The 25,185-nt window shown below is 39.7% G+C and overlaps 1 protein-coding gene and 2 pseudogenes across 1 annotated transcript; 2 read left to right on the forward strand and 1 right to left on the reverse strand.

Moving 5' to 3' along the window:
* Nucleotides 235-1,263, forward strand: LOC104728366 (annotated as a pseudogene).
* LOC104724301 lies at nucleotides 1,517-12,540 on the forward strand (annotated as a pseudogene).
* Nucleotides 21,132-21,694, reverse strand: LOC109127353 (putative F-box protein At5g39470). The gene is given in 4 exon segments (XM_019231960.1): nucleotides 21,132-21,172; nucleotides 21,351-21,462; nucleotides 21,541-21,582; nucleotides 21,584-21,694. Coding segments are annotated over 4 exon segments (306 nt in total).

Raw genomic sequence — 25,185 nt, forward strand, 5'->3', positions numbered from 1 at the left:
ATGTAGTCACAAATAGTGACGTTTATTTGAGACAAAAATATTTGTCATATATTGTGAGTTTTTAGATACTTTTTGGGGAAAAAAATGTAACAAATTCTTAATTTTTTTTGGTCATAATATTGTTACGAATTAAGTCATGACCAAAAATTGTCTCTTTTATATAGAGAATGTTCAACATATATTTTGGGATTAGCTCTATAGTAATTTTTTTGCCAACTTGATTTGTGATAATAGATGAGGAACGAAGATTTAGGGTCAGAATCATTTGGTCCTTGCTTGCTACTGTCTGTTCCAGAAGATGTAATTGCTATTATCGCACGTTTTGTTTCTCCAAGAGACATTTGAAATCTAAGCTTATGCTGCAAAAGTGTCTGTGAGGTTGTGGATTCAGAGAATATCTGGTTTGTGCAATGTGATGTTGCAAAGGTTCTTCCTTTATCTGAAATTGTCCAATGGCGAGTTGAGATCTCTTCTTACAAGGCGCTTTGTAGGTTTCTTGTTAATGTGGTGATGCCTCTTGTTGGGATTTGGGTTCACCAAAACCCTGAACTTGGGAATGTTGTTTATGTGATGCCTGGTTTCTTATCTGTAGTCGGGTGCCGGATTATTCTACAACAGGTTGGTCCTTTAGGAATTGAGGAGGCTTGTGTTATGTGGTCACCCGTTTTTGAGGTTATCTGTGGTTTTGATGGCTCTGCCAAGTTTTTCCTCCATGGAAGAGACGGAAAACTCAACTGCTGCTTGCACCCTGGTTTCGTTTTGGGTATTGAGAAGAGTTGTAATGTGCTTTTAATTGAGGTTGAGCCTAGGCGAGAGGAGACTGTGTTGTTGGGAGAGACAGAGGTTCGGTTTCCATTTCGTAATCTACCTTTTAGTTATAGAAGGAATTTGCTTCACATAGTGACAAGCACTGTTGGTATACATGTACCTGATGGTCCTGATCTATCAAGTGAGAGGTTATTTCCTACGTCGAAAGATGATGAAGCGGTGTTGTTGGAACACAGAACCATGCTCCTTAATATGCATAAGTTTGGTGGTGATTGGAATCACATGAACCTGGAGGATGAGTGTATAAGTAATCCAAATCAGGTAGACATAGACAAATCGTGGAAGCAACTTGGTTTTGATGTTGATATTTGGCAACATGGACGGTGGGAATCAGATATTATTGATCATGAACCACCTTGGGACTTAGTCATGTCCGTACGAGTATTCGATATGGCCGAGTTCTATCAAGACATATGGAAGAGAGAAGAGGCCTAGTTCTCTTAAGGCCCAAGAGAAGGATCTAGAATTCCTATTGTAGCCANGAGACAAAAATATTTGTCATATATTGTGAGTTTTTAGATACTTTTTGGGGAAAAAAATGTAACAAATTCTTAATTTTTTTTGGTCATAATATTGTTACGAATTAAGTCATGACCAAAAATTGTCTCTTTTATATAGAGAATGTTCAACATATATTTTGGGATTAGCTCTATAGTAATTTTTTTGCCAACTTGATTTGTGATAATAGATGAGGAACGAAGATTTAGGGTCAGAATCATTTGGTCCTTGCTTGCTACTGTCTGTTCCAGAAGATGTAATTGCTATTATCGCACGTTTTGTTTCTCCAAGAGACATTTGAAATCTAAGCTTATGCTGCAAAAGTGTCTGTGAGGTTGTGGATTCAGAGAATATCTGGTTTGTGCAATGTGATGTTGCAAAGGTTCTTCCTTTATCTGAAATTGTCCAATGGCGAGTTGAGATCTCTTCTTACAAGGCGCTTTGTAGGTTTCTTGTTAATGTGGTGATGCCTCTTGTTGGGATTTGGGTTCACCAAAACCCTGAACTTGGGAATGTTGTTTATGTGATGCCTGGTTTCTTATCTGTAGTCGGGTGCCGGATTATTCTACAACAGGTTGGTCCTTTAGGAATTGAGGAGGCTTGTGTTATGTGGTCACCCGTTTTTGAGGTTATCTGTGGTTTTGATGGCTCTGCCAAGTTTTTCCTCCATGGAAGAGACGGAAAACTCAACTGCTGCTTGCACCCTGGTTTCGTTTTGGGTATTGAGAAGAGTTGTAATGTGCTTTTAATTGAGGTTGAGCCTAGGCGAGAGGAGACTGTGTTGTTGGGAGAGACAGAGGTTCGGTTTCCATTTCGTAATCTACCTTTTAGTTATAGAAGGAATTTGCTTCACATAGTGACAAGCACTGTTGGTATACATGTACCTGATGGTCCTGATCTATCAAGTGAGAGGTTATTTCCTACGTCGAAAGATGATGAAGCGGTGTTGTTGGAACACAGAACCATGCTCCTTAATATGCATAAGTTTGGTGGTGATTGGAATCACATGAACCTGGAGGATGAGTGTATAAGTAATCCAAATCAGGTAGACATAGACAAATCGTGGAAGCAACTTGGTTTTGATGTTGATATTTGGCAACATGGACGGTGGGAATCAGATATTATTGATCATGAACCACCTTGGGACTTAGTCATGTCCGTACGAGTATTCGATATGGCCGAGTTCTATCAAGACATATGGAAGAGAGAAGAGGCCTAGTTCTCTTAAGGCCCAAGAGAAGGATCTAGAATTCCTATTGTAGCCATTAAGGGAAAAGTGGGAACATGATCACGGGTTGGCTTCGTCCTAGGAGACCATGACCGGTCGCTATCACCATTGGGATCTTCTCTATCTCTCTCTTTATGTCTCTATCACCTATTTGTCAATTCAAAAGTGTGTAGCCCTAGTTTGTTCTCCTATTTAAAGGTTGTAGCCGACACTGTAATAAACATACTAATGGAATATCATTCTCCCATTATTCTCTTTGTTCTTCACTCATCAAACTCTCTTCACTCTTACAATTCTATCTTTACTTCCGCTTAAACTAACAGATATAGGGTACACAAAAGAAGAGATTAAGTAGGTGTTTCAGAAGTAATATAAAGAAAATTCTTGGGAANAGGTTATCTGTGGTTTTGATGGCTCTGCCAAGTTTTTCCTCCATGGAAGAGACGGAAAACTCAACTGCTGCTTGCACCCTGGTTTCGTTTTGGGTATTGAGAAGAGTTGTAATGTGCTTTTAANGTGTCAAAGCTTCCAAAATTAAGCTGTCTTCTTACCAAGGTTGGCCAAATATGGACGAAACCTGCTTTGCCCTTTATAAGCTACCAGTTAAGAATCCCATCGCTAGTAAAGAGTATGCAAGCTTGTGGGGAGGAACTTTTGGTTGGCCACCNAGTTATAGAAGGAATTTGCTTCACATAGTGACAAGCACTGTTGGTATACATGTACCTGATGGTCCTGATCTATCAAGTGAGAGGTTATTTCCTACGTCGAAAGATGATGAAGCGGTGTTGTTGGAACACAGAACCATGCTCCTTAATATGCATAAGTTTGGTGGTGATTGGAATCACATGAACCTGGAGGATGAGTGTATAAGTAATCCAAATCAGGTAGACATAGACAAATCGTGGAAGCAACTTGGTTTTGATGTTGATATTTGGCAACATGGACGGTGGGAATCAGATATTATTGATCATGAACCACCTTGGGACTTAGTCATGTCCGTACGAGTATTCGATATGGCCGAGTTCTATCAAGACATATGGAAGAGAGAAGAGGCCTAGTTCTCTTAAGGCCCAAGAGAAGGATCTAGAATTCCTATTGTAGCCATTAAGGGAAAAGTGGGAACATGATCACGGGTTGGCTTCGTCCTAGGAGACCATGACCGGTCGCTATCACCATTGGGATCTTCTCTATCTCTCTCTTTATGTCTCTATCACCTATTTGTCAATTCAAAAGTGTGTAGCCCTAGTTTGTTCTCCTATTTAAAGGTTGTAGCCGACACTGTAATAAACATACTAATGGAATATCATTCTCCCATTATTCTCTTTGTTCTTCACTCATCAAACTCTCTTCACTCTTACAATTCTATCTTTACTTCCGCTTAAACTAACAGATATAGGGTACACAAAAGAAGAGATTAAGTAGGTGTTTCAGAAGTAATATAAAGAAAATTCTTGGGAAGTCTAGTTCTTCGAAGAACACGTCTTCTTCAAGAAGTGAGACTAGACCTTGGAATCTCCAAAGATTTCTTAGCTTTGGTGATTCACTAGGTCTTAGTGTCAAAGCTTCCAAAATTAAGCTGTCTTCTTACCAAGGTTGGCCAAATATGGACGAAACCTGCTTTGCCCTTTATAAGCTACCAGTTAAGAATCCCATCGCTAGTAAAGAGTATGCAAGCTTGTGGGGAGGAACTTTTGGTTGGCCACCGGGAACATTTACCGAAGATAAACCCGGAAAGGCTCTTTTTCTACTGATGCTCTCTTATGAACAGTCTCAAGATGGTACTGATAGGCTTCTTATATGGACAAAAATACTAGAAGGAACTCACTACGGAATGCATCCGAATGGATCTGCAATGTTTGTTATAAAGATTGATTCGCGTTCCTTTGAGCTTTTTCCTTTCAAAACAAATGGAGAAGAATTTGAGAATTCTTACGAAGGAGAAGGTACTGCGAAGGGTTATGGTTTCCGGTATCCTGGTTACAAACCTGGTACCCTTTTTGTGACATCTAAAGGTCTTCTCATGTTTGTTTGGAAAGCAACTAAAGTTGTGATGACACTGCAAAGACTTGACCTTGGAGATCTCTTAAGGAAAGGCATATGTGTACGAGTTTAAGTTAAACGCTGCATTTTGGGTTAGAGAAAAATCCTTAACTCGAGTTTTTGTCTCATTAGTCGTGTTTGGCCGCTTTTGAGAGAAAAGAAAGCGAGAAAAAGTATTTTTGGGTGTTCTTGAGGTTTTTGGGAGATTTGAGGTTGTTCCTGTAGAGATCTGTAGCTGGGATCGTTGTAGGAGCTTCCTAGGAGCGTTGTTTTGCTTGTTTAAGGTTCAAAATCTTCTTGGCAAAGGTAAGTGCATGACCATGGCTTATCTAAGCTGGAGATTTCTCTGATCTGCTTGTTTATGTGTTGTTTGGCTTGTTAAAATGTTATAAGGGACTTTGTGAAGCTTTCTTGTGGCTTGGGATCGAGTTTTGTTGTTGTAGGAACGAAGATCCGGCGAGAAGTTTCGGGGAAAAACGATGCTCAGCAAGTGCATCGGTCGATGCACTTTGTGCGTTGGTCGATGCAAATGCTAGGACGACGCATTTGATCTAGGAACGTCGGTCGATGCCATGTGGAGGCGTCTGTCGATGCGATTAGGGTTTTCGTGCTATGTCGAGCATGCATTGGTCGATGCAGTGTGCGTGTCGGTCGATGCAAGCTTGTGTTGGTCGATGCAACCCCAGCTGGTGTTGGTCGATGCAATGTTGGTGTTGGTCGATGCATAGTCCTGGTTTGTTATTGTTGGTTGTTGATTGTTGGTTGATGGTTAGAGATGTCTTTATTGCTTGTGTGTATAGCCAACTAGATGGGAGGATTGCCTTACTGAGTGTTTATTAAGTACTCATGCATCTCAATTTGTGTTTGTGGTGCAGGTAAAGGCAAAGTGTGATCGTGGAATCCAGGCAATGAAGAGGACGATGTTCTAGGGACTCGATTTGGTTGTTGTCTAACATTGCTTGGTTGCTAGAGTTGGGTCATTAGAACATTGCTAGGTTGCTGATTCTATGTTTCTTGTTGTTTGAGTATTGGATAATTGTTATGTTTTACATACTGGCCATTTATTATTGGATATTTATTGGATATTTGTATTGTTTATTATTTCCGCTGTTTGGTGTGTTTGTGGTTAGGTGGCTTGTGGGTATGGGACCACTAGTTGTAGAGTTTTTATTATTATTATTATTTACATATTTATTATTTATTAATTAAAAAAAACTGAAGACTTTAGGTTAATTATGTGAGTTAGTCAATTTTGTGTGGCATGGAGTCCTAGAACATCCTCTTCGAGCCTTCAATGAGATTCCACGGTATGTTATGTTTCTTTGTGTGGTTTTGGTTTTTTTTTTTTTTTATGCTTGTTAGCCTCTGTTCGGAAGAGCAGTGGTTAAGGGTGTTTGAGTTGTTGGTCGTGGATTTAGGCATTGTCATGGTCGTGGTTGGGCAGGTTCCCGAGGCTAGTGAGTGTGTGGTCCAGAGTTCCACGAGGAGGCACGTCAAAGGGTCGCAAGCTTATCAGGAGAGATATGCAGTTGGAATATATATTTCTCTGTTTGGTGGGTAATCCAGTTGGATATTGGAACTTCAGTGGGCAGGTATAACATTGCAGTGTTATACTCGAACTACATGAGGTACTTTTGGCCGGGAGATGTTTATAGTCGTTTAGTTATTGCTCCTGATTGGATGGTGATTCCCTTGAATACCGATAGCTCGAGGGACTGGGGCTCCGAGAGTGGCAGAGGGGATGAGTAGTTCCCCTGATACCGAGATCTTGAGGATTGTGATCCAAGAGTGAGACGGTATAACTCTAAGACGCTGGTCTAAGAGTGAGATCAGTATGGCTTGAAGGTTGCAACCTAAGGGTTGAGGAGTTGGGAGCAAGCAATGCCTAGGACGTGAGTATAAACATAACGACGAAATGTAGACCTCGAGAGTTGATGGTGGTTTAATCTTGGATTTTAGTTGTGTTGGCCGGTGGGCCAGGGTTCTATGACCAGTGCGGTCATGAATGTGTAGCTGATGCGCCAGGATTGTGTGGCTGGTGGTGCTGGAGTCCCGGGAAGGGGAGCTGCAGCAGATATAAGCCGGCAAGGGTAAGCTAGCCAGGTACATAAGTTCATGAGAAACCTTCATGGCAGAATAAACTCATCGTTGCGACGATAGTGGATGAAGTTTATTGGAGATGGACAGGGTTGCTAGTTTCAAGGTTTTTGTAAGCTTGTTGGGGGAAATAAGTGAAGTGGGTTGAGTTAGAGGCTTGCAAAGCATTGGATGTGGTGAATCAGAATATGCGAACGTATGGTACTTGTTTGTTTTATTACGCTCGTATTGATGATTTGCTATGGAGAATTGCCAAGCGGATTTGCTTATTAGTCCAGTGGAGTTGTATGATGTTATTCTCGGAATGGATTGGCTACATCAGCATATGGTTCATCTGGATTGCCATAGGGGTAGAGTGGAGTTTGAGCATCCAGGAAGGAAGTTGGTTTTTCAGGGGATTAGACCGACTTCAGGAAGTCTCGTGATCTCGGCCATGCAGGTTGGGAATATGATCGAGAAAGGCCGTGAGGCTTATTTGGTTACTATATCAATGCCAGAGAGTCAGTGGGGCAGTCTACGGTTAGCGGTATTCAGGTTATTGAGGAGTTCGAGGATGTGTTCCAGTCGTTGCAGGGGTTACCACCATCTCGGTCTGATCTTTCACGATTGAACTGGAACCGGGGACAACGCCGTTATCCAAGACTCCTTACAGAATGGATCCAGCAGAGATGGCAGAGCTGAAGAAGCAGCTAGAGGATTTGTTGAACAAGGGATTCATCTGTCCTAGTGTATCACCGTGGGGAGCGCCAGTGTTATTCGTGAAGAAGAAGGATGAAAGTTTCCGCTTGTGTATTGACTATAGGGGTTTGAACTGGGTCACTGTGAAGAACAAGTGCCCTCTTCCCAGGATCGATGAGTTGTTGGATCAGTTGAGAGGTGCTACTTGGTTCTCCAAGATAGACTTGGCGTCGGGTTATCATCATTTTCATCAACGACATCCTGGTATTTTCTAAGATTCCTGAGGAGCATGCAGTGCATTTGAGGGCAGTTCTGGAGAAGCTGCGGGAGCAGCAGTTATTTGCTAAGTTGAGCAAGTGCAGTTTTTGGCAGCGTGAGATGGGTTTTCTGGATCATATTGTTTCAGCAGAGGGAATTTCTGTAGATCCGGAGAAGATTCAGACTATCAGAGATTGGCCTAGACCGCAGAATGCCACCGAGATCAGGAGTTTTATTGGGTTGGCGGGTTACAACAGGAGGTTTGTGCAGGGGGTTGCGAGCAGAGCACGACCGATGATTAAGTTGACAAGGAAGGATGTTCCTTTTGTCTGGTCGCAGGAGTGCGAGGAGGGCTTTGCAAGCCTGAAGGAGATGCTGACTACTACGTCAGTGTTAGCTTTGCCAGATCAGGTACAACTCTATGTGGTTTATACAGATGCATCCAGAGTTGATTTGGGATGTGTGTTGATGCAGCATGGGAAAGTGATTGCCTACGCTTCGCGGCAGTTGCAGAAACATGAGGACAACTATCCTACTCATGAATTGGAGATGGCTGCTGTAGTTTTTGCCCTGAAGATTTGGAGATCTTATCTTTATGGTGCAAAGGTACAAGTGTTTACAGATCATAAGAGCCTGAAGTATATATTCACTCAGCCTGAGTTGAACTTGAGGCAGAGGCGGTGGATGGAGCTGGTGGCGGATTCTGATTTGGAGATAGCCTATCACCCTGGTAAGGCTAACTTGGTTGCAGATGATTTGAGTCGGAAGAGGGTGGCTTCGGCTCAGGAGCAGGACATGGAGTCTCTGGTAGGAGAGATTAGTGCATTGAGGTTCTGTGCTGTTTCTCAGGAACCATTGGGTTTAGAGGCGGTTTATAGAGCAGATCTTCTANGAGGAGGAGAGATCTTGAGTTTCAGGTGGGAGACAGAGTGTACCTCAAGATGGCCATGTCGCGGGTCGGAACAGTTCATTGTTNAGGATGTTGATTCAGAGTATCAGGTCTCAGATAATGGTACTATTTTGGTTCACGGGCGGATTTGTGTGTCAAAGGATGAGGAGTTGAGATAGGAGATCCTGAGGGAGGCTCATGCGAGCAAGTTCTTTATTTATCCAGGAGCAACCAAGATGTACCGTGATCTCAAGAGGTATTATCATTGAGTTGGGATGAAGAAGGATGTAGCTAGTTGGGTCGCGAGGTGCGATGTTTGCCAGCTAGTGAAGGCTGAACATCAAGTTGTAGGCAGGTTACTGAAGAGTCTTCCCATTCCAGAGTGGAAGTGGGATATGATCACGATGGACTTCGTGGTAGGGCTGCCAGTGTTTCAGACCTTTGATGCTATTTGGGTCATTGTGGACCCGTTGACTAAGTCGGCACATTTTCTGGCCATTAAGAAGACTGTTGGAGCAGCGGTCTTGGCTAAGAAATATGTGAAGTTGATAGTCAGGTTGCATGGGATGCCAGCGAGTATTGTGTCTGATAAGGATTCTAAGTTAACTTTGGTGTTCTAGAGGACATTTCAGGCAGAGATGGGCACTAAGGTGCATATGAGTACAACTTATAATCTCCAGACAGATGGACAGTCAGAGAGGATGATCCAGACGTTGGAGGATTTGCTGAGGATGTGTGTGTTGGATTGGGGTGGCCATTGGGCAGATCACCTGAACCTGGTAGAGTTTGCTTACAACAATAGTTACCAGGCGAGTATTGGGATGGCTCCTTATGAGGCTCTGTATAGGAGGCCATGTCATACACTATTATGTTGGACTCAAGTGGGAGAGAGGAGCATGTATGGTGCTAGTTTTGTTCAGGAGACCTCAGAGAAGATTCGGGTTTTCAAGCTGAACATGAAGGAAGCTCAGGATCGCAGAGGAGTTATGCCAATAAGAGGAGGAGAGATCTTGAGTTTCAGGTGGGAGACAGAGTGTACCTCAAGATGGCCATGTCGCGGGTCGGAACAGTTCATTGTTAGAGACTAAGTTGAGTCCAAGGTATATGGGTCCGTTCATAGTGATTGAGCGGGTGGGACTGGTAGCATATAGGCTGGAGTTGCATGAGGTTATGCGTGCGTTCCACAAGGGTTTCCATGTGTCTATGTTGCGGAAGTGTCTCCGTGAGGATGATCAGTTGTTGGCTAAGATTCCTGAGGATCTTCAGCCTAACATGATTTTGGAGGCGAGACCAGTGAGGGTTCTCGAGAGGAGGATCAAGGAACTTCGGAAGAAGAAGGTTCTTTTGATGAGAGTCCTTTGGGACTGTGATGGTGTGGAGGAGCAGACTTGGGAGCCAGAGGCGAGGACGAAGGGAAGGTTCAAGAAGTGGTTTGAGAAGCAGGTCGCAACTTGAACTTGTCTAACCTGGTCCCAGGTGTAATCCGTGGCTGGAGCGGGAATGGAGTATACTAGTCCATCTCTCTTGTTTACTTGGTCGCTTAGGGGTGGATGGTTGTGCGACTAATTAACAAGATGAGGTGGTGTTCGGGGTACGAAATTTCTGTGAATCGGTGTATTGAGGGAAAGTTTCCTGTAATAGAAATTTCTAAAAGTGGGAAGTTTCCAAAAGTGGAAAGTCTAAAAATGGAAAGTTTTATGTGAGTTATAATTTGTCCATTTTTGGTGTTGTGAGCCTTGGTGGGGCTTTTGTGGCCTTCGTGGCGGACTTTTGAGTCATTGTGCCATGTGTGGTGGTCATTTGAGACATTGTGTGGCCTTTGTGGCGGGCTGTTTAGCCAATTGTGTGGCCTTTGTGGCGGGCTGTTTAGCCAATGTGCCTGTTTAGACGGTCCTTCTGGATGTGTGGTCTTCGTGACGATCCTTTGGGACATGTGGCCTGTTGAGGCGATCCTTCGGGATGCATTGTCTTCGTGATGGTCTTTCGGGACAAGTGGTCTTCGTGATGGTCCTTCAGGACGAGTGGTCTTCGTGACGGTCCTTCGGGACGAATGGTCTTTGTGACGGTCCTATTGAGGACCTTTGTTTGGATTTGGTGGCGGTCCTGTTTAGGATATTTGTTTGGCCTTGGTGGCGGTCCTGTTTAGAACATTCTTTTGGCCTTGGTGGCGCTCCTGTTTAGGACATTTTGTTTGGCCTTTTTGGCGGCCCATGTGGCATGTATATGATTCTTGTGTGGTCATGAGGTATTCTAGTGAGGGGATATGTGGTTGGTAGGACATTACGTTGTCTTACGCGAGCCACGAGAAGGAAACCTGGTTAGGGATAAGACTCAGACGTGTTCAGAATTGTTTGCTCGCGACTCTTGGGGGGACATTATTTCTCCTAGTACCGCCATATCCTGAGACTTTGTGGCTTGAGGGTATGGTTGGTATATCGACTTCGGATGACGATCTGGAGGCACGCTGTATGGTGGTAACCCGAGAGATGAATATTGGACTTCCTTATATAATATAGCATGCGGGCTTAGGCCCGATGAGGAACCAACATTATGGCATGCAGGCTTAGGCCTGATGAGGAGCCAATAAAAACTCAAGGTTAAGACCTGTGAGTAAAGAAAAGTCCAAAAGTCGAGAGCAAATAATGCTTGGAACGTGAGTCTATCGTCTAGAGGTGACCTTTTATAGATCGGTTGGAGGAATGCACCGTGGAGACGGTTGCACGGGAGTCCTTGGCTGATGGTTATTCGAGATTTTAGGACAAATCTATGTTGATGGGGGAGAATTGTAACATCTGCGAAGCGGAATCCCGGTTTAAGGGTTGCATCAACCGATGTAAGGTCGGTTTTGTGCGGACGAGTTTAAATTAAACGTTGCGTTTTGGGTTAGGGAAAAACCCTTAACTCGAGTTTTTGTCTCATTAGTTGTGTTTGGCCGCTTTTGAGAGAAAAGAAAGGGAGAAAAAGTGTTCTTGGGTGTTCTTGAGGTTTTTGGGAGATTTAAGGTTGTTCCTGTAGAGATCTGTAGCCTTGATCGTTGTAGGAGCTTCCTGGGAGCGCTGTTTTGCTTGTTTAAAGTTCAGAATCTTCTTGGCAAAGGTAAGTGCATGACCATGGCCTATCTAAGCTGGATATTTCTCTGATCTGCTTGTTCAAGTGTTGTTTGGCTTGTTAAAATGTTATATGGGACGTTGTGAAGCTTTCGTGTGGCTTAGGAACAAGTTTTGTGGTTGTTGGAACGAAGATCCGGCGAGAAGCTTCGGGGAAAAACGATGCTCGGCACGTGCATCGGTCGATGCATTTTGTGCGTCAGTCGATGCAAATGCGAGGCGTTTGACCTAGGAACGTTGGTCGATGCCATGTGCGTGTCGGTCGATGCAAGCGTGCGTGTCGGTCGATGCAAGCTTGTGTCGATCGATGCAACCCCAGCTGGTGTCGGTCGATGCATAGTCCTGGTTTGTTATTGTTGGTTGTTGATTGTTGGTTGTTGATTGTTGGTTGATGGAGATGTCTCTATTGCTTGTGTGTATAGCCCAGTAGATTGAAGGATTGCCTTAATGAGTGTTTATTAAATACTCATGCATCTCAATTTGTGTTTGTGGTGCAGGTAAAGGTAAAGTTTGATCGTGGAATCCAGACAATGAAGAGGAGGATGTTCTAGGGATTTGATTTGGTTGTTGTCTTGTAATGCTAGATTGCTAGAGTTGGATCATTAGAACATTGCTAGGTTGTTGGTTCTATGTTTCTTGTTGTTTGAGTATTGGATAATTGTTATGTTTTACATAATGACCATTTATTATTAGATATTGGTATTGTTTATTATTTCCGCTGTTTAGTATGTTTGTGGTTAGGTGGTTAGTGGGTATGGGACCATTAGTTATAAAGTATTTATTATTATTATTATTTATATATTTATTATTTATTAATTAAAAAAGAAAAAAACGAGTCAGTCGTTTTATGTCTAAATTTTGCTTATTTGATAAATTGTCACGCAAATGTGTTTGCCCCTGAGCGTAGAAGATCATAGGAGATTCGTACAACAGATTTGAAGCTCATCGGTCTTCTATGTTTCCAATATATTCTCATTATCGAAGATCATTGATATTTACACTCAATATGCTTGTAACGTGTAGTGTAATACTTCTAAATAAAGATAAAAATATATATTGTTATAGTACAGTGAAGCAATGGTTATGAATCCTTTGGTAATGAAACTAATACTCAGAGACAACGCCAAGTCCCCTCAAACTAAAACGTTATATATTAAATTTCAAACTATTAATACCCTCATGTTTAATGTTTAGTTTACTCGTGGTAAGGCCGGTATATTTGCGGGAGTGGAGCAAAGGCCAGCGAAATTGGTTTCAAAGCCTAAGCAATCGAAAATCAAACGGCCCGTTAAGGGACTGGTCTTTGGCCCAACAAAAGAGGAAGCTGGTTGGCCGGTGACTGAAAAACGACTGAGGATCGTGAGTGATAATGTTGGGAGATCTGAAGGAGGATTCGTGTCGGTTTCATCGGATTCGAGGGTGGGAGGACATGGGGAGGGTACGAGTGATTCTCTGGGAGCGAAGGATACGGCGATGCCTATTCGGCTGGATGTTGCGACCGAGATGAGTTTGGTCTCAGAAGATGGGTTGGTGGTGGATGCGACGAGTCTTGGTGCTCAATAACGAGTCGCCCCGGGGTTTCCCTTTGAATTGTGTGTTCCGATGATGAATATTTTGATGTGGAATTGCCGGGGGCAAATAAACCTAATTTTCGAAGATCGATACGATATTTACTGAATAAGTTTCCAACGTATATCTTGGCTGTGTTCGAGACTCATGCGGGAGGTGAGAGAGCAGGACAAATTTGTCGAGGTTTGGGATTCGAAAATGTATTCCGTGTGGATGCAAATGGGCAGAGTGGTGGTCTGTGGTTGTTGTGGAGATCGGGTATTGGGGAGGTCACGATCGTTGAATCATCGGACCAATATATCCATGCTTTGGTGGTCAATGGGACAGAGTCGGTGAATTTGATTGCGGTGTATGCAGCACCTACCGTGAGTCGACGGTGTGGGCTGTGGGAGAAATTAAGAGCGGTCGTTAACTCAGTCTCTGGTCCGCTTGTGATGGGAGGTGATTTTAACACCATTGTTCGTCTGGACGAAAGAACAGGGGGGAATGGTATGCTTTCTCCGGATTCGCTTGCGTTTGGAGAATGGATACAGGATCTGTCTTTAATAGACATGGGGTTCAGGGGTAATCAATATACATGGAGGAGAGGGAGAGTAGGGAATACCTTTGTGGCAAAACGCCTTGATCGAGTGTTCTGTTGCCCTCAAGCACGTTTACAGTGGCAAGATGCGGTGGTTTCTCATCTTCCATCTCTGGCTTCAGACCATTCTCCATTATATGTGCAGTTAAGTCCAGTGCTTGCGATGAATGCTAGGAGAAGACCGTTTCATTTTGAAGCGGCTTGGCTCCAACATCCTGGTTTTAAAGACTTGATGGCAGCTTTGTGGGATCGGACTGTCGGAGGAGGAATAAAATTGATATGTTGTAGGATGATACAGGAGGATGGATTTCGGATGGGCAGGAGTTAGAGAAGCTTGCTGTGGACTACTATACGATGTTGTACTCGTTGGCTGATGTTGAGTTGGGAGGGGAGCAGCTTGCTTGTGAGGGTTTCTTACCTTTTTCTCGAGTGGAGCAGGAGGGTTTAGAGAGACCTTTTAGTGCTGAGGAAGTGGAGCTAGCAGTTCGCAGTATGAGAAAATTTAAGGCTCCGGGACCTGATGGGTTTCAACCCGTGTTCTACCAACAATGCTGGGACGTGGTTGGAGAGTCGGTAGTGCAGACTGTTTTGGAATTTTTTCAGACAGGTCTACTTCCTGAGGGCATGAATGATGCGTTGGTAGTGCTTTTACCAAAGGTGGTTAAACCTGAGCGAATTGTGCAGTTTCAACCAATAAGTCTTTGCAATGTGCTATTTAAGATCATTACAAAGACTATGGTGGGGATACTGAAGAGTGTTATGTCTACCTTGGTTGGTCCAGCGCAATCGAGTTTCATTCCTGGTCGCCTGAGTTCGGATAATATTGTGGTGGTCCAAGAGGTGGTACATTCAATGAGGCATAAGAAAGGGAGGAAAGGTTGGATGTTGTTAAAGCTTGATCTAGAAAAAGCTTACGACAGAATTAGGTGGGATTTCCTTGATGGGACGCTTGGAGTTGTGGGTCTATCTGATTGTTGGGTTAGTTGGATAATGACGTGCGTAAAGGATCCATCAATGAACCTACTCTGGAATGGTGAAAAGATTGAACCTTTTAAACCATCTAGAAGACTTCGCCAAGGTGATCCACTGTCTCCATTTCTGTTTGTGTTGTGTATGGAGCGTTTATGCCACTTGATTGATGCTGCGATAGAGGATAAGAGATGGAAACCGATCAGGCTGTCCAATGGGGGGCCTAGTTTATCGCATATCTTCTTTGCAGATGATTTGATCTTGTTTGCGGAAGCCTCTGTGTCCCAAATCTGAGTGGTGAAACAGGTGTTGGAGAGATTTTGTCTTGCCTTAGGGCAAAAAGTTAGTTTGGAAAAGTCCAATATTTTCTTCTCTGATAATGTTTCAAGGGAATTGAGGTCTATGATTAGCATTGAAAGTGGAATTTCTTCAACGTGAAATCTAGGTAAGTACTTGGGAATGCCTATCCTACATAAGCGAATCAATAAGAATACGTTTGGTGATGTAGTAGAGCGAGTTTCCTCTCGTTTGACTGGCTGGAGGGGTAGGATGTTGAGCTTTGCAAGAAGACTCACACTTACGAAGGCTATGCTGTCATCCATTCCAATCCACACAATGACCACGATTAAACTGCCCGTTAGTATACTGGATAGGTTAGATCGGATCTCTAGAGATTTCTTATGGGGCTCGACCTTGGAGAAGAAGAAGATGCATCTGATTGGCTGGGATCAAGTGTGTCTCCCCAAACGTGAGAGTGGTCTGGGTGTTAAGAAAGCAAATGTTATGAATACGACTTTGATTGCAAAGGTGGGATGGAGAGTCTTACACGATGACAAAAGCTTATGGGCACGCGTGGTGAGGGCAAAGTATAAGGTTGGTAATGTACAAGATTTGTCTTGGCTAAAGAAGAAGGGCTACTGGTCGTCTACCTGGAGAAGTATTTGTGTTGGACTGGGGGATGTGGTCTTCAAGGGGATTCGTTGGGTGGTTGGAGATGGGACTCAGGTTAAGTTATGGACAGAAAGGTGGTTTACGAACAAACCTCTTGTGGAACTGGTATCAGGTGAGCTCCCAGTTGGGTATGATATGGTGAGAGTATGCGACATGTGGTGTGATGGAGTAGGATGGATACAAGCAAATCTTGTGCCCTATGTTCCTGAGAATCTCAAGTTAGAATTAGCTGCGGTGGTGGTGGACAAGGTCACATGAGCGAAGGATCGTTTGTCCTGGGGAGAATCTGGGGATGGAAAATTCACTGTTCAGTCTGCCTATAGTTTATTAACAAAGGTGGAGACACCGACTCAGAATATGGAGACCTTCTACTCACTGGTTTGGAGCATCCGGGTACCAGAACGAGTGCGTGTTTTTGTTTGGATGGTTGTTAAACAGGTTATAATGACTAACACAGAAAGACTTCATCGTCATATGAGTGACACATCGGTATGTTCAGTTTCCAAAGGGGGCTTGGAGACTATTATCCATGTCCTTTGGGACTGTCCGGCCATGTCAGGTGTATGGTTGCGGCTAGTTCCTGCCCGGAGGCAGAGAGTTTTCTTTGAGCAGTCCTTCTTGGAATGGATCGCTGGGAACTTGAGTGGAGAGCTAGCTCAGGAGAATACGATTTGGACTACACTGTTTGCTATGACTATCTGGTGGGCATGGAAATGGAGGTGTGGAAATATCTTTGGTGAGAACAGGGTATGGCGGGATCGTGTGCAGTTCCTTAAAGATGCTGCCAAAGTCGTTGTTGATGCGTATGGGGTTCGTTTAAAGTCACGGGTGGATAGAAGTGAGAGAATGATTAGATGGTTATGTCCTCCGAGTGGATGGTATAAAGTTAATACGGATGGGGTGTCACATGGAAACCCAGGGCCGGCTACAGCAGGAGGAGTGATCCGCAATGAGGCGGGTGAGTGGTGCAGTGGCTTTGTTTTGAACATTGGTCGTTGTTCCGCTACCTTGGCAGAATTATGGGTTGTGTATTACGGCCTCTACGTTGCTTGGGAGAAGAAGATAGCGAGGTTAGAGGTGGAGGTAGATTCAGAGCAGGTAGTGGGTTTTCTTAAGACAGGGATTTGTGAGACGCATCCTCTGTCGTTCCTGGTACGTCTGTGTCATGGCTTCTTATCAAAGGACTGGAATGTCCGAGTTACACATATTTATAGGGAGGCAAACCGTTTAGTAGACGGTTTGGCGAACTATGCTTTTACTTTACCGTTAGGTTTCCATGTTTTTAATTGTGTTCCTGAGTGTCTTGAACCCTTGTTGAGGGAGGATTTATCGAGCTCTGCTTTGGTTCTTTTGTAATATCTTTAGTGTTTGAATAAATTGATCGAGAGGCTATCTCCCGATTTCTTACCAAAAAAAAAAAAAATACAGGTCCACCTTGCCCATTAATACCCTCATGTTTAATGTTTAGTGAGAAACTCTTTGGTCTGTTTTATAATATTTATAATAACTCATTTATTTTATCATATTTTGTCTACAAAGACCGCAAAATTTTATAACATTTTCTTTAAAAATGTAGGTCGTAAAAGAGTCATTATATGATCTATATTTTTAAAGAAAATTGTTGATAAGTTGTTAATTGATAAAAATCAGTCCAATTTTTTTGACATACTTTGTTAGTGTTAACTATCTAAACAAAGGAAATTAGTATTAGTTAGTGTTAATCAAATTAAACTATTCAAATGGTAATAATATAGACGAAGTTAATTACAAAAGAAAAAGAAAAACAGTATAAACGTGAAATTATTGAAAATGGAAAATATGATGAAAGTATCGAAATAAAATAATTTTTGGCGCATCACCAAGTACAATAGGAATGATTATTAATGTTACAGAATATTATTAATATATATATATATATATATATATCTTTATTAAAGATTTTTATTTCCACGAAGAGTCTTTAATTTTCTCATGAAATTAAGTGAAATTTAGAATCTAATTTTTTTTTTAAAATTGCGTATAAAATTTAATTTCAATTTATTACTCTATACATATATCTACTTTAGTATGAAATGTATTTATACTATGTAAGAACTTGTACCACACATGAATAAATAATAGAAAATAATTTTTCATTCAATCCTCAATTTACCAATGAAATTTGAAAATGGTATCAACGAGTTAGTGACGGCTTGCAAAGTGTATTATGATGTATCGAACAATTATTTGAACAGGATCCTCTGAAAGATTTGGAAAAGATGCGTGAGTCACTACTCTCACCGTAGTGCTAACGAAGTTCATTTGATTGATGACTCATTTGGTTAGTGTTGTTTAAGTTAAATCTGACATGATTTCATGCGTATAATTATGTTTAAAACAAGATATGCATCCATATTTAAAAATTCTAAAGTCCTATAGATTTAGAAGATTAAAAAAACATTCTAATTTTTTCCCCCAAATTTGCTCCCACCAAAATACATTATGACAAAGTAATTATAACCTTTTTGACATGTAACCTTCAACTTCTTTTGAAGTTAGAAATCTTTTTGACATTATTTTTCTTTGGAAAATAATTCTTTTCTGTTGGAAAACCATTAGTTATGATTGAAAATTAATTTTTCCAATGGAACATTATGATATTTTCTACTAAATAATGCTCAAGGGAAAAAGACTATATTTTGCCAGAAATCTCACACATATGTAACTTCTTAATTATACTTATCTTACAATACCAAATAGAGGACCTTCAATAAATCGGGAGAAAGGTAAAAGGTAATTTTGCATATATATGTATATATATAACTACAAAAAAAGTGGAATCATTGTGACATTTGTTTGAGACAAAAAAAGTTGTTACAAATTTGTGATCTTTTGGATACTATATTATGACGTATTTGTTTTACATAAATTCATCTTGTCATAATATTATTACGAACTAAGTCGTTACTGAAAAATGTCTCTATTAGCTATAAAAAATGGTGTCAATATTATTAGTTGCAACAATTGTGACGGTTTTATTATCATTATGCAGTTAAAAATAGTGAAAATTATTTGAGAGAAATATATTTTTCACACATTTGTGATTTTTAGATATTTATTGGGACAAACAAAATGTAACAAATTCATAATTATCTCGTCATAATAATGTCATGGATTAAGTCATGACATGACTGAAAGTTGTCTCAATCAGTGACAAAATTGTGTCGATAATTTAAGTCATAACAATTATAATGGTATTATGACATTTTCTCAAATATACATTGATCAACCAGTTAAATATATTTTTATATAGTGAATTTTCATTGTATCTTTTTGAGAAAAACATAAATTAATAATAAAAAAATCTTATTTTAACATGATAGAAAATAAATCAAATACATCTTTCACATTTCATAATTTTCTTTAAAAACTGAAAATGAGTATACTGTTTATAAAGTAGAGATAACTATTTTAACTTGTGTAAACATCCATTAAGCTTATTTCATGTCTATCCATCTCATGTCTACCACTTAATCCCTGAAACAACATAAATATAAACAAAAAAGATTGTTAATCTATACTAAATAAAAGTAGAAGCTATAAGCTCCTTAAGACGTCCATATAGGATTTTAAACAACCTATCGGGATTTAACATGTCACTCATTAACATTTTCTAAATTTTAGAATTAAATATTATTAAGAACTATTTTAAACAACCTATCAGGATTTGACATGTCATTCATTAACATTTTCTAAATTTTCAGAATTTTAAATTTATGGAAATAAAAGAACTATGTACAACGTCCCACATCGGCTAGAATTTTTTTAGACAATGGTTCAGAACCATAAGATTAATATGCTTCCAACAACGAATGAGCAGGAAAACTTGCTTTATCAGGCGTCCAAATTTTTAAAAAATTTAAGTTTAAAATATTATAATTATTAAAACTTTTTAAAAGTTCAAATATTATAAATATTTAAACTTTATAGGGTGTTTCAAAATATTATAAATACCTCCATAGAAAGTTTAAAATATTATAAATATTTAAACTCTATAAGAAGTTCAAGTATTATTAATATTTAACTCTAAAAAATTTTAAAACATGTTTTTATGTATGACTTTATAGATGATTTGATATTGTTTCTGTAAAATTATCTTTTGGGTCAAAGGAAGAAGGGTTGACATCGCAAGATATTGATTTGATGTTGTTTGAGTTAATTTTTGAGGTTTTAAAAAGAAGGATCAATAACAAGCACAAATGTTTTATTAGCTATACATGTGTTCATATTACTTTCTCTACAAGTAATTTGCAATTTTGTAATATTAAAAATTTTGGTATATCAAATAAACCCACACGTAGGGTGGGTTTAGGAATACTTAATGATTCTTCAAGTATAAGCAAAATACATAATTGACAAATACTCCCCTTATTGGAATTAACAAAAAGTTAATACGATATATAATTTACCTTTGATCTTTGCTTTTGAAATTAACAAAAGAGTTAATAAGATCATGCAATTTGCTTCCTTTGTCTTCTAGGTAATTTGACTCCGCTTTCCAAAGAAATTACTTTTGTTTCAATGGGTTGTTGTTGTAGTGCAATTCTGATTAATTGTTTTTTGATGTAATTTTGCTTGGTCGCAGTTTTCCGAAAAATATTAGACGTATTTTTTTCATTTATATCACTCCTATCAGTGATTAATTGATCCATTTCTGTAATCTACAAGGAGAATAATTTGTCAGCTAGATAGAAATTACATGTTGTTAACAAGTAAATAACAATATCTTTACAGGACAATACATTTAAAATGATAAACTCTGATAAAAAAAATATTAATACAAAAATTATTTTGTAGCTGTAGTGGTCAGATGATAAAATGACAACTTAGATATAGAACGTAAACTACCACAGAGCTTTAGATTTTATTCCCACAGAAAGCGACCTTCCTAATTGGAAACCCTACCATGTTTCTTTCCCCCAATAACACCTTTTGCTTTCTCTAAATCTCTTTGCACAAACTCTTCTCTCGCCGTGTCTAAATTTAGGTTTATCTTGGGCTTCTAACTAAAAACCAATTGGCAATTAGTAGATTGACTCTAACCCTTTATATATTAATGATAATCTTTTCAAACTTCAGATGTGGGACTTAGATTGCATCCCAACAATCTCCCCTTCAAACCAATGACCACATGTGGAATATTAACACGCCTCCTCGAGATGATAACTCCATCTCGAACTGATCACATTTGGACCGATAATAAACCCCTTATTGGGCCTCCATTACTCGGGTTAACAAGAGGCATGTCCGTATCCACTTTTCTAGGTCCACCAGAATTTTAACTTTGGACTCTGATACCATGTTAAATTTGGGTTTATCTTGGGCTTCTAACTAAAAACCAATTGGCAATTAGTAAATTGACCCTAACCCTTTATATATTAATGATAATCTTTTCAAACTTCAGATGTGGGACTTGGATTGCATCCCAACAGTCTCCACCTCTAGTAAAAAGCACATTACAACTTCTCAATGCTCATAATGAAACCATGGTACAAACAATTGCCTTCTTTATCTTTTTCATGGAGGAAAAATCCCTGGCTCGTAGAGCCATCAACTCTACAAATGATCTTAAACACATGTGACCACATAAATCTGTTCTTGAATTCACAAAGGACCAACCTCTTGTGCGCATTAACTGGCATCCTACAAGTACAGCAGAGAAGAAACCAGCCATCACGTAACCAAACCTCTTGTTTTGCTGAACCCAAATCCCAACAAGAGACTTCACCACCTCTACAAGTAACTGACAAAGCGCCTTGCAAAAAGAGGTCCCGGTTCGCCATTGGACTTTTCAAATAAAAGGAAGAACCTTTACTACTTCACATTGGACAAGCCAAGACCTTTGCAGCACAAGACTATAGATTGCAAAGGTCGCTTGGAGAAAGAAATGAGAGATAACAAACAAACACATCTTCTGGAAGCGTAAGAAGCAAGCAAGCACCATATAATTCCTTGTTTATCATGTCCTACGAGTCCAAATTGCTACAAACCCACCAAATCTGATTCCATAAGAATAAGAGATTTAGTGATTTACAGTTGAGAGGTTTGAGTTACCTAGAAATAAAATTAGACAGTAAACTCAAAATAGCGTTTACGTTTTTTTCATTACACATGAATTTGAAAACTAGTTTTTAAGAATTCCAAGCGATTTTTATTTAATTGTTTATTTGAAGTTGAACTTACTTATATCATCGGACAGACAGTCATCGTTTTAAAAGTATTGAAATTTTATAAAAAAAGTTTATATTCCATCAAAAATTTCTAAGAGCCAAAGGTTGAGATGTTTTTCTATTAATGTAAAAAATTTAAAATTTAAAATGTATATATATGGAGAAAATTAGGAAAGCATAAAAAATTATTTTAATTTACCTTACAAATAAAGTACGTTTAAGAAATTTTTTAACACAGATCTATGATACTCCAAGAGAATTCATAAAATTTATATTTCTTGTAACACACCGACAATAATTAGTTGGTCTAAAACTACCAATATGAAAGTCGTCTCTTGGAACTGTCAAGGCGTGGGCGCGCAACTGACTCAATCACGATTAAAACGTTTATGTCGTACTTTAAAACCACATTTTGCTGTTTTTGTGTGAAACTTTAAATAGATGTGAAATTGTGCCTGACTTTACTTCTGTATTAGGATTTATTATGTAATTACTGAGCCCCTCATAGTAGGAGTGGTGGCCTAGCTATTATGTGGACGAAACATGTATAGTTGTCCCTTCTTTCAAAGGACGAACGTATGATAGACGCCCATATTATCTTTAATAAAATAAGTTTCTATTTATCTTGTTTATATGGACATCCTGTCCAGAGTGAAAGACATGTTTTGTGGGAAAGATTAACAACTATAGGAATGACTAGAAATGCTCCATGGCTTCTTATGGGTGATTTCAATGAAATTCGCAATAATCATGAAAAGAGAGATCAATGGACTTTCAGAGACTTTGGGAAGGTGATCACATGTTGCAACCTGAAGGATTTGCGGTCTAAAGGTGATAGGTTTACATGGGTTGGAGAAAGATATACTCAAACGGTGAAGTGTTGTCTCGATCAAGTGATGGCGAACAAAGAAATGAGTATAAAATACTCAAATGCAGAAACAGAGTTCCTAGAATTTGGTGGATCCGATCACAAGCCGCTCTTCACTAGAATCCAACATACTGATACACTAATGTATAAACCTTTTCGTTTTGACAAACGACTGTTGCATATAAAATATTTTGACAAAATTGTTGCAAAAGGATGGAATCACTGCAAATCAAAGGAGCTATACTCAATCACTGATCAGATTTCAGCCTGTAGACAAGCGATGTCTAAAGGAAAACATCAACACAATATCAATGCAGCAAAAATAATTGATCACTATCAGGAGGTTCTTAACAAAGCCATGTCAAGTGTTAACCAGAACCAAAGACGATTAATACCGATATATCAAAGAGAATTATTACAAGCCTACAGAGATGAAGAAACCTATTGGCACATAAAAAGCCGAAACAAGTGGCTAAATACATGGGATCACAAATACAGCTTATTTCCATGCTAGTACAAAAACGCGATACTCGAAGAACTTCATAACTTCGATCAAAGATGCAAATAACAATGAGTATCAGGGTGACCTTGTTTCTCGCCATTTTAGGCTCTAAAGCACTTGTTTTCATCCAAAATGCACAAATGCAAGAATGCAACACCCTAAATGGCCTAAATGCAAATTCCTACAGTTAATGACCTAAAATTGCTAAGGTTAGGGTATTTATAATGCAAAATAAGGACAAAAAAAGATGCCTAAAACATGTAAATTAGAGAGTTATCAGACCCCCAAACTTAATCTTGCTAGTCCTCTAGTAAGGAAGTAGGAGGATAAGGGTTGAAAATGAAACTCATAACCTTTTTGAGCTAAGCGAAGGATTCAAGCTATAGTCCTTAAAGATAGTTTAACGGTGCTAAGATCAATCATCATACTTACAAATATTTTTCTATGCTTATCACCATGCATCGATCTAGTTCATCCTCCAACTATCAGCAAAGACTTGCAATTCAAAAGAACATCCAAAGAACATCTCTTTCACATTCATTAAAGTGTTTGGCTAATTCTTGCAAATGGAAAGTGAATCAAGCTCAATCGGTTTCAAGGGCAAGGCTTTTTGGTGTGGTGGTTTCAAACAATATCTTTGGGTGGTTTTCTCTCAAAAGATGGAATGCAAAGTTGTGAAAACTATTTAAGATTGAGAACAATTAGGGCATACAAAGTTTAACTATTGATAATTTACCCTTTACTCATTCACCCTTTTTTTTTTTTTTCTTGTCAAACCCCCTAGAATAGAACTACCCACATCCTTGATTTTAACCTTTCTTTTTTTATAATCCCTAAGTAATCTTTAAACATCTAGTTCTTCTTTTTTTTTTCTTTGCTAAACTCCTAATAATATTCCTATATATATATACATTTTTTTTCTTTTTCTAGGAGACTATAGCAAGATTATTTTTTTTTATTACTTTTTTTACTTAGAGACTTAGAGCTTAAATGAACCGAACCTTAGGGACCTTCTTCTTTAGTTTCCTTTTTATTCCTCAACCCAATCCCAAGTAATCATGCTAACCACCTATTCTTCCAAAACTGATTCTATTAGCTAGTCCAAATGATTCTAAACTTAGCTAAAACAAGAGCTAGTTCTTTGTCGTTCTCAATACTCTCAAGGTTTCACAACCTATAGCACAATGAAAAGGGCTCACTCAACAATTCAATACAAAGTTTGAAAGAAAGGCTTGGGTTCAAGGGTAGGGAAAAACAAATCGGGTTAAACGAAAAGATTGGCAAAAATGGAATGTTAACCCGAGTTTAGAGTTACCATGAGCAAGTATTCAAATTCCATAAGCAAGATAATTTAAATTCAGGTTAAGTCCAATAGTATGGAGATGATGCAATGTTCAAGCAAGTTTCACACAAGTGGAGGAAGCTTTCAAAAGACACAAGGTTTTAAACAAAGATTTTTCATTTTTTCCAAAGATTGATCTAGCAACAATGAACTATGATTAAGAGCTATAACTTCATTCCTAAGGTTTGACTTTAAACAAGGTGGTTTTAATCATTGTCCCCTAAAATGCATATGCAACAGTCCTATATGGAAAATATTCAAAATTTTGACGGAGGGCTGGCGTGGCAGGGGCGAAAAAAGAGCGATTAGGGTTTTCTTACTTTTTGGTCACGGATGGTGTCGTCGGCGGCTTCTCCGAGCCGTCTAGGGGTTGGTTCGGGTCAGATGGAGGCTCCGGTGGGGGTTGTGCAGAAAGAAACGGGGTCTGTGTTTTTTGATGAGGATTCGATGGACGTGCAGTTGTCTGATAGGGATCATGTGGTTGGTTCAAAAGCGGTGTCTTCGTCGATTCAGCCTGCAACGGAGACTCACACGGGGAAACGTTCTTTTCTCCAGGTCGCACAAAAACGTAT

Source organism: Camelina sativa, chromosome 11, assembly GCF_000633955.1.
Source record: "Camelina sativa cultivar DH55 chromosome 11, Cs, whole genome shotgun sequence".
NCBI lineage: Eukaryota > Viridiplantae > Streptophyta > Magnoliopsida > Brassicales > Brassicaceae > Camelina > Camelina sativa.